Source organism: Myotis myotis, unplaced genomic scaffold, assembly GCF_014108235.1.
Source record: "Myotis myotis isolate mMyoMyo1 unplaced genomic scaffold, mMyoMyo1.p scaffold_m19_p_14, whole genome shotgun sequence".
In the NCBI taxonomy this organism is placed as follows: Eukaryota; Metazoa; Chordata; class Mammalia; order Chiroptera; family Vespertilionidae; genus Myotis; species Myotis myotis.
Genome location: NW_023416318.1, coordinates 45,637,696 through 45,653,120, shown reverse-complemented (window position 1 = coordinate 45,653,120; position 15,425 = coordinate 45,637,696). Strand labels below are relative to the sequence as shown.

The following is a 15,425-nucleotide window of genomic DNA, read 5'->3' as shown; positions in this document are numbered from 1 at the left end:
CTGGAGGAATTAAGAACACAAAAAGCTCTCTGCTCAAGAAGCTCAGTCCCTAGGACCACGCACCCCCATAGAATTCTTGAGATGGTTCAACTGCTATTCCCCTAACCCCCACCCCCAGTATCAAACAGGATGGGAAAACTCAAGAGAAAACACTGACATGTTTTACAAAAAGCTGAAACTTTACTAACAATATATTCTAACATGTATCAAGGTTTCAGGAACGAAATTCTGAACCTCAAGAGACTGCAATACTCAGTATTAATTAAAAATCGAAAAAGGGTAGGGTGGTGATTCATGGGTTTTCAGTCCAAAATAAAAATGCAGAAAAAGTTTACTTGGGTGGATCTGTATTGATGCCATATTTCTCCTTGAGAAGTTTCAACTGTTCTTCCTTCTTCTTTGTGTCCATCTTCTGAAATGCCTGAAAATGCGGTAAGTGCCAAAGTTAAGTTACCAATCTATAGTCAAATGAATCCCACTAATAGCACCAGCCAGAAAGGAGCTCAGAGTACCCATCTCCCCTAAGGGTGCAGTTCTGCAGGAATTCCTATGTGGGCTCCCCCCATGACGAGAACTGTGCTATACTTACCCTGTTGGCATTATAGTACAAAACCACGAGGTATCTGTTACAAACATTGAATCCAGACAGGTGATCACATGCATTCTTGGCATCAAAGATGTCCTCATAGACCACATAAGCTGTTCCTCTAGTTTCAGGTGTGTTCCCCCTGCAGAGTTGAATCAGACTTAATTAAACACATATTTACCTGAAAACCATTAGAGGAAATAAACCTTATGGAAGGGTATGCTGGATAATCCTGTAATTTCTTGAATTAGGTAATTTTTGTTTTTAAGTGAAATAGCTATAGGTTAAACTTACTGTTATGTCAAGAATACTTTAAAAAAAAAGAATACTAATATAGCTGCTAAACCAATAACAGCAAAAAACTAGTTTGAAACTTTGTCATAATATTCATGTTCTAGTCTTTCCTACTTCTCACACTAAGAACCAATTTTCAGTCTTACACTGGAAAGTACAGTATTGAGGAATGATGGCTCCTATTAGTCAGTTATGTCTGAATGGAGTTTTTCTTTAAAAAAAAAAAGTTATTTAAAAAAAATATTTATTTTAATTTAAAGAGCAGATCAAGGAAAGGGTTCCCTATACTTTTAAATCTTCCACAGGAAGCTGTAGTTGAAAAAAAAAATCATTTTTCTCAGTTACTTTTATATCCCTTTACTCAGTTTATTCAGAAATTCTGCAGTCAGTAAAAGAGACAGTGAAGATTGTTGAAAAAATTAGAGTTAATGCATATAACAGCATAGTTTTTGACTTTATAAATAGCAGGTGTACAATAACTGTTAGTTCTTCCTTCCCTTCCAGGCCCCTCAAACTATTCATGCTCTCAGTAACTTCACAATTAGTTGGCTCTCATTGAGCTGGATCATAAGGGCCTCGGCAGGTATTTCCCCCTTGCAAACAACAAACAAACAAAAAAAGGAAAAAAATCTCATCTCCCTGACTTCAATTAGCCTCGGAGGCTCTCAGGCCCCCTTGTCAGCTATAATTCCAAGGTTATAGATTATGCAATCATTTTATTTAAACAACATTTCGAAAGTTTCAGTAAACTCACACTCTGATTTGACGAATAGGTCCATATTTCCCAAATATATCATACATTTCTTCAGCTGTGATTTTGTAAGGCAAATTTCTTATATACAAAATCCGATTTACTTCAGGTGGAAGTCGAATCTGAAATGAGAAACATGTATTGTCATTATAATTAGGAGAATGCTACCATTTAAAAAAACTCATAGTGAACAAGAAATTCTCATAATAAAAAATAAACAAAAAAAGCCAAGACTAAAAATTATAATCTGCTATAATGAAAATGGCATACTCTTTGGAAAAGCAACTAAGCACTGATTATAGGGAAGTCTATTAGTAGGAATAAGGGGCTACTACAAAACCCAGGCTTTCAGTCAATGCCTTTATCATTTATTTAGATTTGATTGCCAATACGACTGGTTTCTTTTATTCCTCAGGTGAGCAGTTTGCTTATGTACTGCCATCATGACAGAAAACAAAATACTTATTTGGCTTCCTTTTCATTCATTCAAAAATATTTACTAAGCACCTTTTTTTTAAAATAAGTTTTTTATTGATTTCAGAGAGGAAGGTAGAGGGAGAGAGAGACACACATCAATGATGAGAGAGAATCATTGAGTGGCTGCCTCCTGCATGGACCCCCCTGGAGACCCAGCCTGCAACCCAGGCATGTGCCCTTGACCAGAGTCGAACCCAGGACCCTTAAGTCCGCAGGCCAACACTCTATCCACTGAGCCAAACCGGCTAGGGCCACTGAGCACCTTCTTTACATATACACCAGGCTAGTAGTATTAAGGTTACACAGTGAAGGAAGGAAGACAAGGTTTCTGCATTCCCCAGACTTAGTAGCTCTCTATTATTCTATCTTGCTCTCTTTTTCTTCTTCAGTCAAGCATCTGGAAAGAGGAAGTCTACAGTTACTGCCTCATACTCTACTTCACTGATACTCACCGGTGTACCACCATGTAGCTTCCAACCCAAAACGCTGATGGGAGTGCTTTTACTCACTAACACTTTTTACTTGCAGCGTCCAATTCACATACTTAACTTCTCTGAGCCTCTGGCACTATTGACTATGACCTGCTTGATACTATTTCCTTGGCTTTCTCCTAACTCTCTGGCTAGTTAGTTCTTCTCAGTCTTTTTTGCCATTAAAATATGCTCTTCCACAGAGTTTTATCTTTAGACTTCTTGTCTTGACCCTTCATGTACCCCCCCCCCCCGCCCCGCCCCAAACTCTACACAGTCTCTTCACCACACACAGGATCTCCACACTGAGTAGATGACTCTCAAATGTGTAGACCCCACCAGATTCTGTGCTCCTTATGAACAGTTACGTAATAGTCATTAATTTGCTCACTACTTATTAAATTGGCAACTATGTCAGGCACTAAGCTGTGCTGTATAAATCCAAGAATAATATACCTATTCCCTGCCCTCAATCTAGTAGCGGTGACGAATGGTAAACAAATAAGTACAATAACGTTTAGATTTTAAGATTCAAGGATAAGTTCAAACAGATGATCAACACTGTCCATCACATAGACTCCCCTAGTAAATCTGCTTCCTCCAACTGCAAGCCACTAAATCACACTCTTCTCTCCTCCCACTCACCACCACCACCCCGTCTAGTGTCTGAGCTGGGCTGGGCATTCTCCTCCCTGCCCGTCCTGAGAGGACCGGGGCTCTTGCTTACTGGGGAAAAATAGGTATGACCAAATGGTAAACACTTTATATTCACCTTACCAAACCTGCCGACCTACATTCATCCATACGCACCCACTTTCCCTCTCAGTGCCATGCCAACCCCTCATCCACTCCAAACCGCCTGAACCTAACCCATCTTCCTCCTACACCATCCGTTTCTCCCACTTACTGGAGCATCGTCCCCACTGGCGTACAATGACACCGTATGCACACATCTCAAAGAGGGAAAGCCAGCCACCACCTAACTCACCTTCGCCCTGTCCACATGCAAACCTGTGGAAGGGACTGCCTCCACTTTCTTAACCTCCATCCTCGATGACATCCCTCCACTAGTGTTTTCACCCACGGGAGTGAAAATCATCCACGTCGCCCAAAGTCTCCATTATCTGCCCTCATCTTACTATACCTTTCAGCACCTTAGAGTTGAACACTTTTTTGAGATTCTTTTTTTTTTTTAGGGTTCCATAACGCCCCCCTCTCTCACGTAAGGATGCAAGCAGCCAGGCTTTTTGTTTTTTTCACTGCTGCATCGCCAATACCTAGACTTGTGTCTCGCACCTGGTAGCTTTTCAGTTACTACAACTGATGAACTGTCTCCTATCTCGCAAGTCTGGTACATTGTAGCTGCTTAAAAATGTTGTTGAATTAAAACGGGAAGGATCCGCCCAGCCGGGTAGCTTAGCTGGTTACAGCGTCATCCCAAAACCCCGAGGTAAGATCGCGGGTTCTGCCTCCGGTCGGGGCACATACAAGTTTCAAACAGGACAGCATAGGTAAGTGGAACAACAAGCCCATGTTTCTTTCTCTCCCCCGCTCCTCCCCCTCCCCAAAATCAATGAAATACGTAAAAAATTAAATTAAAAAACCCATGAAGGGTCCAAAGAGCTCCGTGATGAGAAGACTCTCAGGCTCTCGTCGCCTGCTGGCCATTAGGTTAATTATTGGGGACTTGTCTGTGCTATTGGCCTTTAAGCCGGGAAGATGCAGACGCCAGGCTGAAGGCGAAGCTACCAAGGCGGTCGGGCTAACGCTATCGCTGACACTAGGAAGGGACGGAAGGAAAACGCCCCACAGGGGTGGGGGCGGAGATGCGGCTCGAGGAGCAGGCCAGGCTGAACTCCCCTCCGACAGCACGGTAACGTCTGGCTTCCCCGCCCTGGGGACGGACAAGGGCCGGGAACGCCCTGATCCACGCCGCCGCGAGTCCACAGCGAGTCGTTCCCTCCTCGGCAGACATCCCCGTTACTTACGTTCGCTCTCTTGGCCGCTTGCATCGCCATCTTGGCGGGCTGATGAGGTTACCGCGGCAAATACTAGAATTCCCCTTATTCCTCTGCAGCTCGCTCAGCTTCCAGCTCAACACGGCCTCAGACGCGGGACATCAACACTCAGGCTCCGCCGGAAGCGGCTATGACGCGCAGGAACACCGCCGTCTCACGCGCAGACGTGCTGACGCAGTGTCCCCTTTCGAAAAGACTCCGGGCTAAACAAGCCCGAGTTGGCAAGGAGGCCGGAAGGTTGAAAGGCGAGGGCCCGAGGCGCTTCCGGGAACCGCACTGAAGGGGGCGGGGCCTGGCTTCAGAAGGGCCGGTGTTCCTGTCAGGGCGGCCCTGAGCGGAGGAAGTTAGCGGAGGGGGCGGGACCTGAGGAGAGTGACTACAGCTGGGGCTGTTCGCAGGCACGTTCTGGAAGGTGGCTGTTGGGGTCCAGCCCCAGCAGGTCCAGGGGTTCCCAAAGGTGTGGACGGAGTCGGCGAAGAAGGAATGACACGGAGGCAGCGTTCAGTTGATCAACAGCCTAGCCAGGTCCCCTCGCCAGGGTCTCCAGCCAGGTTCTGTGTTTTATTGTCTTGTTACATCTGTATTTATACCAGTTGATTTTAATCCTGTCAATTTCTATTCCAAAGGTTAGGGCCTTTCTTATCTCCATTCCCGGGAGTAAAGATTATGTAACTTAAGCGTGATTGTTCCTAGTTAAAGTGATTAATTACCCGCCTGGCAGTTAAGGGGTTTTATTCCCTCCCCAACTTCAGGGAAAAATCCCTACCTGGGGAAACAACCTTTCTTGGAGAGGTGACCTTGGTTAAAACACATAGTGCCAAGAAGGGGAGCAAACATATTAAGAACAGTATGCCATATACGCCAGGTCCCTTGAAACATATGCTGTGCAGATGTTTCTTCCCTGCAGTGACTGTGTCAAGCAGCAAGGATGGACCAGCTTCCGGCAGGGGGTGTGCCGGACTGAATTACCCGGCTGCAGGGCTTGGGGTGTTCAGGGGTGTGTCCGGGTCCCAGGCCCCTGGCAGTGCTACAGGGTTCTGTCTCCGCATTCGGAACCCTGGCGCAGCTCCTGGAGCTGAGCGTCTGCTGACCTGGCCTCTCCTCTAATCCCCGCCGCAAGTGATGCTTGCCCTGTCTCCCACCTCCTCCCTGCCCCGCCTCCCCCTTCTTCCACCTCCTCCCCGTCCGCCCACCCCTTCTCCCACCTCGTCTCCGCCCCGTTGGCCTCCATCCGCACTCACGACCACGCACAGTGAGCCAGCCTCCCTTTACTCTTTATTTCCTTAGACCAGCTTTACACAGATCAGTTGCCGAGGCCGGGAAGGCCCAGTGGGCTACAGGTGGGCGTGGAGTAGCCGCTGGTCTCTTGCCTGCGTTCAGAGAATTCTCACCCAGTTTGCTCTGGGAAGGGCTGAGGTACCCTTTTCCTCTAGTGCCCCCTCCTCCTTCACTGCGGCAGCTCCAGGACGATTTTGCCCATGTGCTTATTGCTCTCCATGTACTTGTGGGCCTCTTGGATTTCAGCCACAGGGTAGACGCTGTCCAGAACCGGCAGTAGACGTTGGGGGCCCTCCATGGAGAAATGGGGTACAATTTGCTCCGTAAAAGCCTTCACCAGCATTTGCTTGTACTAAGTAAGATACGGAAAAGGAGACCATCAGCCTGGACAGCCTGACCTTGCTACCCCCCATCTTGCTTAGCCTTTGTGGTCTCTCTGAAAAGCGGACCCATTTGCAAAAGCACACAGGGGTACCTAACCCCTCCGTTACCAGCATGTATGTGCATGCCCCCAAATGGGTGACCAGGTAAGGGCTGCAGCCTGGAGTAAAATATAAGTGTCACTGACCCCCTGAGGACTTTTAAAATACAGATTTCAAGTGGGAAGCAGCCACAGACAGGTCTTACATAGGCTCAGCTCAAAAGGGATGTTTTAGCTCTGCTGTCCCCCAGTGATGTGAAACCTTATGCTGGGAGACATTCCCAAAGCTGGCACGTAGAGATTTCAGGCTGAGGTGGAGGGTTACTTATCTAAGAGGCTTTCTCGGCAAACAGAACAGTTCTGCCTTGCAAAACAGTCTTGGAACTGTTTTTAAAAGTATTTCCTAATATGGTCAAGGCTTTGTTCATTGCTAGAAAGACTCCCCAGGTCTCATATATGAAGTGTTTTCTACCCTCTTTCTAAGATGTTGAGGCTTCTATGGACCAATTTTAATTATTTCTGTGAAACTGGGTTAACTGTTTATCCACAGAGGGGCAGGTTTCTGCACAGGCTCCCTAACTTGAGAGGTGCCAAATCTTCCCTTCGCTGGGGTTATGAAAATGAATCACATTTCTCTGGGTAACAGTTTTCGCTCATCACTCACCTTTTTGTCCCTAGATCTCAGCAGACTGGTGACCAGATTTCCTCGTTTAAAAAGCAGTTTTGAAAACAGAGGCCCGCTGACGTCAGCTCCCCCCATCAGACCATAGAGAACCCAGCGACCATCCAGAGCCAGGCAGTTGACATTTTTCTCCCAGTAGGATCCTCCTATGCAGTCTAGAATAAGGTTGACTCCAGCACCTTCCATAGGAAACACAATTTATGCTAGTCAGACACAGAAAGCTCGATGCAGAATAATATTCCCAGAGTATATTTGTGGATGTATGGCTATAAATAAATACAGGCGCAAGTGGTAAATCGATAAACTGGAACAGGAAACACTGCTTATAGAAACGTTGTTGTAAGTGGAGTTTAGGTAGCTAAACTCTGCCATCTGTGCTTGAAATCGTTCATCTCTTAGGATCTCTAGCCACAGCAAGAGGGACATGGGGCAACACCATGCTCTGGCATCTTCCCCAACCCCCACATAAGTAGAAAACCCACTGGCACCTGGGCATGAGTGAGAACAGAACCGGAGAAGTCCACTCCAGCCTATTGGGCAGGCTGGTAGTTCACACCTGAGTTAAGAAGCCTCTCTACTGGGTTGTTTGAATTGTAGCTTTGGTGTCATCTCTCCTTTTTCACTCATATGGAAAGGGAAGTGCCCAAAATATTCAGATTTGGCTTTGGAACACAGAGGCTCATCCATTTAGGAAACTGCCTTCACAACACTACCTACTATGACCACCTCCCAACTGGTCTCTGCCCCGTGTCGCCTCTCAACTCACTGTGTACTGGCTGGTTGGGAATAAGAGGTCCTGGGTCATTCTGGGCCAACTCTGCCTGATTATCCAGTTTCTAAAAAGTGTATGAATCAGATCACAAGGGTACACATGGGAACTGACTTCATCCTAAATATTGCCTGACTATCTTCAAAGGTCCAACACTAGAGTACCAGAACTTGGCCAGGGCAGCTGTCTTGCATTTAGCAGAGGCCAGTCAGATCTAGAGCACTGGCCTTGAGGCTGGCGAGGGTTTCATTTAATGACTTCTGATATTTCTGCTGAGCTGCAGAAGCTGTTGTTTACCTTTGGTGAATTTCATTGTTGCTTCAGAAAAATCCTCTTCTTTGTAATTGAATCCAGCAGCTGCTCCAAGTTTTTCTGCCATTTGAAGCTTGTCCTGGGAGCCACTTGTGACCAGAGGAATAGCTCCAGCTATCCGGGTGAGTTGGATGGCAGCTGTGCCCACCCCGCTTGCTCCTGCATGGATTAGCACGGAGTCTCCGGCCTGAACATTTCCTGTGACAGAAAGTACAGGGACCATTCTCTTTACTTTGCAACTGCTACCCATTGTCCACATAGACATCGTCTACCATGCTCACCTGGCCCAAAGACCACCAAATGCCAAATGCTTGCTTTCTTCGGAGAACATATTGATAGTTCTTTTTTCCTATTGCCTCTGGTCAAAGTGGAAATCACCTTTTTGCAAGTTATTAGCAGCCCCATCCGTAATTTGTTTTACCCAAAATAACATCAAAACGCACATCTCTGACCTATACCTGAATGAGTGAGAGTAACCACCATTCCCACTGTCACCTCCAGAGGCCGGTCCCTCTTCAGTCTGAAACTGGCCTCCAGCTGATCTCACTAACCCAGGCACTACCCACCAGCCACCGGGCTCCTCCTAAAATGGAGTTCTCATTATGTCACGTTGTCCCCAGAACGTAATGTGGCTCTCAATTGACTTGTATCACGTCCATACACCCTGCAATTCAAAGCCACCACAATCTAGTGCCAGCCTCGTTTTTCACAAGTGATAATTGTAATCCTTCATGTCTGAGCAGAGCAGCCAATCTCACCTTTCTTTCTAAGAAAGTAAAAGACACCCTGTCTTAGGTCACTGTGGCTGTCTTCTGTCCATCACAACTCTAGCCACCCTTCTCTTCTGGAAAGCCCTCCCTGGCCACCTTTGCCCACACCAACTTTTACCATCTCAAGCTTTGTAGTTATAGGCAGAGCCACCCTTCTGAACTCTACGGTTGTCTAATTCTTGTGCACGTTTTGTCTTCCTAGTTACACTGAGCTCCCTAAAGGAGTCCTCTCGGGCTCCCTCACATGACCTTTGGCTGGCCTCGATGGGACTGGGGAGGAGTAAGAGTCGACTGAATGGCTCCTTCTGCGGCACTAGGGCTTCCAGAGAGAAGCTCAGCATGACTTAGAGAAGCTAGGGTGACTGGTGGGCCAACGGTGTGACGATGCACACATCCAGTGCTATTCAGGCCTTCTTTCTGATAACTGTGATTTTCAGCCTCAACTCTCGAGCCACTGCTAACATGGTATGAGGACCTGACCCTACAGGTGATACAGTAGGGTGAGATGCTGGGCTTGGGTGTGGCTCAGTGGCCAGGACAGGACAAAGCTGCCCTGGAGGACTACTGGGTTTTGAGGTGGGCTCAGTCAGGAAGGAATTGAACACATTTGCATGGAGTAAGCATGGAGAGGGGATGGGAGTGGGGAGCTCCTCACCCACGAGATGTAACAGCTGGAAGGCGGTGAGCCAGGCCTCTGGGATGGCTGCAGCCTGGGGCAGAGTCAGTCCTGCTGGGATGGGCATGAGGAGCCCTTCAGGGACAGTGACATATTGAGCCTGACCCCCGCCAGACAGCAGAGCCATGGCTGGGTCCCCGATCTTCCAGTGCCCCTGGCAGCCAGGCCCCAGCTCTGCCACATGTCCAGATGCCTCGATTCCCAAAATGCTGCTGGCTCCTGGGGGTGGTGCATATTGACCTTGTCTCTGCAGAGAGAGGATCGAACTAAGTGGTGAGCATGATCAGAAATCGGTGTCATCATCCTTGCCCTCTTCCAATAGCCATCCCCTTTTATTTTCTGATAGAAAATTCAGGCTAAAGTTAGGGTTTTTTTGTTTTTGTTTTTAAATATATTGATTTTTTTTTTTACAGAGAGGGATAGAGAGTTAGAAACATCGATGAGAAAGAAACATCGATTCAGCTGCCTCCTGCACACTCCCCACTGGGTATGTGCCCGCAACCAAGGTACATGCCCTTGACGGGAATTGAACCTGGGACCCTTGAGTCTGCAGGCTGACGCTCTATCCACTGAGCCAAACCGGTTAGGGCGAGGTGTGTGTGTTTTTTTTAAATATATCTTTATTGATTTCATAGAGGAAGGGAGAGGGAAAGAGAGATAGAAACATCAATGATGAGAGAGAATCATTGATCGGCTGCCTCCTGCACATCCCCCACTGGGGATAAAGCCCACAACCCAGGCATGTGCCTTTGGCTGGAATCAAACCCAAGACCCTTCAGTCCGCAGGCTGATGCTCTATCCACTGAGCCAAACCAGCTAGGGCGAGGTGTTTGTTTTTTAATGTAGGAAAGAAGAGGAGAGATCATTTGTTTCATACAAATAAGAGACAGTAGGTCACATAATCAGTGGATGTCATATTAGTAAGATCCTTAGCTTTTTCTCTCACCTAAACCCTGTTTTACAAATGGAGAAACTGAGGCCTAGGCAGGGAAATGCCTTGTCTAAGTTTGCAAAGTAAGTTTAGTAGCAGGACTAGGAACAAAACCATGACACTTAAGTGACAGTTCTCGTATATCAAGTGCCAGGACTTACTGGGACCCTCAGAAGCCTCTGACCAGGGCTGTGGACCAGAGGGACTGAACAGGGAGTGTGCCATCCGAGGAGCTTTTTCTAAGTACACATGCCTGGGTGCCAGTCACATTTATTTAGGAAAAAAGCCCCAGGTGATTTTGGTGTACATTTCTCAAATACCCCTACCAATCCAGCTCTTCAAATAGCAGACAGACAGAAATTCTGGGTGCTGCTCCCTGCCCACTCCGGGGCCCTCAAAATGGAAAGAGAGCAGACTTTGGAGCCACAAAGACCTCAATTTTAATCACAGCTCCCGGGATTGTTAGTGTTGTGGTCTTGGATAATTAACCTCTCGGACCCTCCGTTTCTTTACCTGTAGAGTACAAATGGTAAACCGGGTTGCCTGTGGAGTAAATGAATAGACCATGGCCTACCATACACCGCTGCTCAACAAATTGTAAATCCCTTCTTCCTCTCTGGAAGCCTGAGCAGGCTACGGATTAACTCAGGGTGAATTCTGCTTTGCAAATACTGTATCCCTGCATTTTGTGTAAACAAAGGAGAGTATATGGTTCTAGGACTCAGCACCCCCAGCATAACCTCACCATGAGCATCGCTGGCAGTGCCCTAGGTTACTCCTTATCTGTCTGAATGTTTATTGAAGGCTCTGGAGTCCTGCCCTGGCCCCTGAGTACCTGGAGAATGTCAGCCCGGTTCAGGGCACTGGCTGCCACCTTCAGGAGGACTTCTCCCTCTCCTGGGCTTGGCTTGGCCACCTCCTTCAGGTAGAGGTTTTCTGGTCCTCCCGGCTGGTCAAAGTGCACGGCTAACATGTTTCCTGGGGACACAGAGCACAGGGAGGCAGGAAGCCTCATGAGGGCCTTCCAGGAGTTAGGGCAGAAACCTTATTTTCTTTAATCTGGACTCTTAGTTTTATTTTTAGCTTTGATTCAAACTGGCCTAACCTAGTGCCCTGACTCACCCACCAACCTCTCCTTTGCTGAATCTTTAAGCCACCAGGACAACGGCGTTCTGCTTAACAATTAGGCGTCTTAGGAGCAAGGTCCTGGGTCTGTGACTACTGAGGCAGAGGTAAACATAAAATCGTGGCCTCAGTTGTGTTCTAGCTTTGGACACAGGCAAGTGGAACAATCCCCCTGCACAATCACTTTCAATAATGAACAGAGCAACTCCAAGGCTGATATCGGGCCCAGCTGCAGTGATAAATACCCCCTACCCTAGCACTGACCAAGCAGTGGAGACCGGGACCCGAACTCCATTGGTCACCATGACTAAGGATTTCTGTTCTATACAGGGTGGGGCAAAAGTAGGCTTCGGGTGGGGCAAAGGTAGGCTTATAGTTCATATGGAAAGTAATACAATAATTAAATAATAACACAAGAACAAACTCTGTCTCACTTACTCACAACCTACTTTTGCCCCACCTCCTGGGAGCCATGGGGAGCCAGGTCTTTGAGCATGAGCTACGTGGGTCGCCGTGAATGGCACCATCTCCTTCACACATCCTTACTTTCTTGGCCACAAACTCCTGTTTGTGTCTTATTGGGCTTTGACGCGTGCAGGCAAATGGACCCCTTCAGTCTGATACCAGGAATGCAGCGTCCAAGCCCATGCAGGGTCCCTGTGGGCCGGCCCTGGGACAGGGTGGATGTAGTAGCCATGGCCTCACAGGTGCCTGCTGCGGAGCAGGAAAATACTCAAGAGCTCGGGGCAAATTCCACTCCCTGCGAGTTGGAATCCCCACCCAGCGTGTCACTGGTGTAAGTGTCCAGAGACCTTATTTTCTTTAATCTGGCCTTTTATTATTATTTTTTTTAATTTTTAGCTTTGACTCAAACTGGTCTCACCTAGTGCCTGACTCACCCATCAGGACCAGATTCAGTGCTCACATACAGAACAAACCCTTGCGAATTGGACAGGGCACCTTCAAGGAGGACACCAGGACCAGATGCAATGATCAGTTCCCCCAGCACGGACCCATCAGGAGAAACCAGGACCCAAACTCCATTCTCACCATGACTGATGGTTTTTCTCCTAATCATCCCCTGGAAACCTGCCGAGAGCCAGGTGTGAGCATGAACTACCTGTGGGTCTGGGCATGGTGCCATCTCCTTAATGAGTCTGTACTTTCCTGGCTGCACACTCCTGTTGTGTCTCACTGGACTTTACGCGCACAGGCAAACGGACCCCCTCGGTGGGATAACAGGAGCGCAGCGCCGACGCCCAAGCGGCAGGCCCCTCGTCCATCTCCGAGAGGTCTGCCCCCCTCCCTCCTCTTCCCCTCCTTCCTCTGAGGGCCCAGCTGATCCAGACGGGCCCCACACAGAGGACACCCCCTGGGACAGGGTGGATGAAGGAGGGATGGTCTAACGGGGTGGAAGATGCAGAGCATGAGGCAAATTCCACTCCCTCGGAGTTGGACAAACTCACCCCCTCCCCATCTCCATCCCGCCCGCCCGGCCGGTCACTGGCCTGGGGCCCGTGGGTTACCTACTCAGAACTCTCGGCGGCTCCAGGCAGCACTGCGTGGTCCTGTGATCTCTGTGGGTCCTTAGAGCCGAGCCCGGAGCCCTGGGACTGCTGGGCAGCAACCTGTCGACCTGTGGGCTGGATCTGGGCAGCTGGGCAGTGCGCAAGGGGTGGGGCAGACCAGGACCCACCCTCTCCTCTCTTCCGTTTCCTCCTTCCCTCTTTACAATGCAAAGCTGGTGACAGCAAGTAGGATTTCCTTTCCCTTTGAGTCTCTGGAAACTAGTCTTTCTCTGGGTTTGGCAGGAAATGCTGCTCCCAGCTTTCGCTGAAAGGAGAGAAAGCCTCGCTCTCTCTAGGGAACCAGACCCCCCGTCGATCCATTTCCCAGCCAGGCCAGGCTTTTAGCCCCTTTGCGCTGTGGGTCTGGCGTCCTGCCCTTCCTGTGGCCAGGCATCTCGAGTAGGATGGGTAGGCAGTGTGGTGCTGAGCGAGGAGTCCTGGGGTGGGGGGTTGGGGGGGGGGTGGGTGGGAAGGGAAGGTAAACGTGGTCCTGGGGTCCTGACCACTTCTGCTCTCCTACCTCTTTCCTGGGGACGAGGAAGTGCTCCCCCCCCCGCCCCCCCCCTCCCCGCCGTTGCTGCCTGATGAGATGATGTGGGCTGGTTAAAAGCTGTGCAAATAGACTACCTCGGCATTATCGACATTCTGGACTAGTTAATTCTTTGTTGTGAAACACTGCCCTGTGCATTGTGGGATGTTTAGCAGCATCCTTGGTCTCCATTCCCCCCCCCACCCCCGCCCACTACCCCCCCCCCCACTCCAGTCAAGAAATATGAAAAGCCTCCAAACATTGCCTGATATCTGGGGGTGGTGGTGGTGGTGGTGGTGGTGGTGGTGGTGGTAGGAGTGGGGGTGGCAAAATTGCTGCTGGTTAAGAACCACTGGTCATTGTGTGTGTGATGTGTATATACAATAGGACAATGGGAGTATTAAAAATGTGAGACTCTAAAAAAAAAAGAATATATAGTTTCTGTGATGCCACCTAATTTCTCAATTAACCCTTTAAGATTCAGCTCTCCGGAGCCTTCCCTCATTCTGTTAGGCAGGGGCCATTCATTTATTTGTTCATCAAACGTATTAATCGCCCATTCCACATTGGACACCATCTCAGGTACTAGAGAAAGGGGAGTGATTACAACCCAGTTCTTGCCTTCTAGGGGCTCACGGTCTAGGAAAACAAAGAACTATAATGGCAGTGACCATAAAGGTCTGCATAAAACACAGCACAGGGAGAGATGCCCAGCGTCTCACGTGGGTCTCCAATGGTGTTTAGGAATTTGCCAACTGGATGTGAAGAGGCAGGAAGAGAAAAGGACATTTCAGGAAGATGGGACAGCACGCGCAGAGGCACGGAGGCAGAGACTGTCTCCACCAGCGGTGCTTTCCTGATGGATTAGGATAGTGCCTCACACATCGTAGACCAGTGAGTATTTGTCAGAAGAATGAATGAACTACTGCTTTCCTTACTAGTAGAAGTAGAGGCTTCTACTATTTCAAAAGAGTGTTCATGCGATTCCAAAAATTTTTAGAAAGTTCAATTTACATTAAAAACCTAAACACAAACTCAATTTATACCGTTTATTAAGCTCCACTCTCATAGGTATAATTTCCCAGTTCTATATTAAATCTTTATTCAAAAATGTGTAGACACGGAAGGAGAATGCTGCAGATACCAGCGAGCTGCCTGCCTGGCTCACAGTAATTTCTTTTTCTGTAAAAGGTCTCTTTATATAGGGAGGCCCCCAGGAGATACACCTTTAAACCTGTTGCCTCCCTCCTCCCCCCATCCGAGCTGAATGATATAAGGCTAAACCATATGATCCATGATGGGTCAAATCAGGGTCTTAAAAGAAACCAAGAGGTAGACTGTGAGGCTTGGCCATGATACAAGCCAGGAAAGGAGGCAGTGGAATGGGAGAGAACAAACCTGACCCTCTCAGGAGAGACCAGGGAGAAGTTCCACCAGCGTTACCGTCCCTGGAATCCGCCTTCCCTGTGGCTCAGCTGGACCCCATCCTTCCAGAGGTTCTGGAAGTACCTCCAGCCTCCTCCCAATCAAGTCCGACTTTCCGTCCCAGCTGACTTGGTCTCTGTCACTTGCAGTCAGAAGACGCCACTCCCATAGGGAACAAAACCGGCGCTGGGAGGCACACTCACCCAGCTTCGCTGTGGCTTCCGCACAGATGGCACTAGACCGCTGTGGGCTGCGGGGACGCGCAGGAAGCACAGGGGCTCGGGAAGCGCGGGGGCCAGGCGGGCGCGGAAGCCCCGGGCTCTGGGGCAGGAGCCAGCGCTCG

General features: G+C 48.7%; 2 protein-coding genes across 3 annotated transcripts; both read right to left on the bottom strand.

Moving 5' to 3' along the window:
• Positions 1 to 158: 158 nt before the first annotated feature.
• Positions 159 to 4,771, bottom strand: SF3B6 (splicing factor 3b subunit 6). Its single transcript, XM_036335210.1, has 4 exons — positions 4,567 to 4,771; positions 1,635 to 1,753; positions 590 to 728; positions 159 to 421 (listed from the first exon to the last, which is right to left on the bottom strand). The coding sequence occupies exons 1-4, from the start codon at positions 4,594 to 4,596 to the stop codon at positions 332 to 334; spliced, it is 378 nt and encodes a 125-aa protein (XP_036191103.1). The 5' UTR covers positions 4,597 to 4,771; the 3' UTR covers positions 159 to 331.
• Positions 4,772 to 5,851: 1,080 nt separating this feature from the next.
• TP53I3 (tumor protein p53 inducible protein 3) lies at positions 5,852 to 13,222 on the bottom strand. Of its 2 annotated transcripts, none has more exons than XM_036335207.1 (6): positions 13,091 to 13,222; positions 11,271 to 11,413; positions 9,484 to 9,751; positions 8,044 to 8,256; positions 6,960 to 7,156; positions 5,852 to 6,226 (listed from the first exon to the last, which is right to left on the bottom strand). In XM_036335207.1, exons 2-6 carry the CDS (start codon positions 11,406 to 11,408, stop codon positions 6,044 to 6,046), a joined length of 999 nt encoding a protein of 332 aa, XP_036191100.1. In that variant the 5' UTR covers positions 11,409 to 11,413; positions 13,091 to 13,222; the 3' UTR covers positions 5,852 to 6,043. The 2 variants fall into 2 exon arrangements, with proteins under 2 accessions (XP_036191100.1, XP_036191101.1); XM_036335208.1 differs by having other exon boundaries at positions 13,087 to 13,219.
• Positions 13,223 to 15,425: the final 2,203 nt, after the last annotated feature.

What these genes read in the sequence shown, in the direction of transcription:
- SF3B6 (XM_036335210.1), bottom strand. Translation starts at nt 4,596, where the DNA reads ATGGCGATGCAAGCGGCCAAGAGAGCGAAC. An exon ending in AAGCGGCCAAGAGAGCGAAC is followed by an intron (nt 1,754 to 4,566) that starts GTAAGTAACGGG and finishes TTCTCATTTCAG; the next exon opens with ATTCGACTTCCACCTGAAGT. An exon ending in CCTATTCGTCAAATCAGAGT is followed by an intron (nt 729 to 1,634) that starts GTGAGTTTACTG and finishes TCAACTCTGCAG; the next exon opens with GGGGAACACACCTGAAACTA.
- TP53I3 (XM_036335207.1), bottom strand. Translation starts at nt 11,408, where the DNA reads ATGTTAGCCGTGCACTTTGACCAGCCGGGAGGACCAGAAAACCTCTAC. An exon ending in ACCGGGCTGACATTCTCCAG is followed by an intron (nt 9,752 to 11,270) that starts GTACTCAGGGGC and finishes CTCTCTCTGCAG; the next exon opens with AGACAAGGTCAATATGCACC. An exon ending in TGAGATCTAGGGACAAAAAG is followed by an intron (nt 6,227 to 6,959) that starts GTGAGTGATGAG and finishes TATCTTACTTAG; the next exon opens with TACAAGCAAATGCTGGTGAA.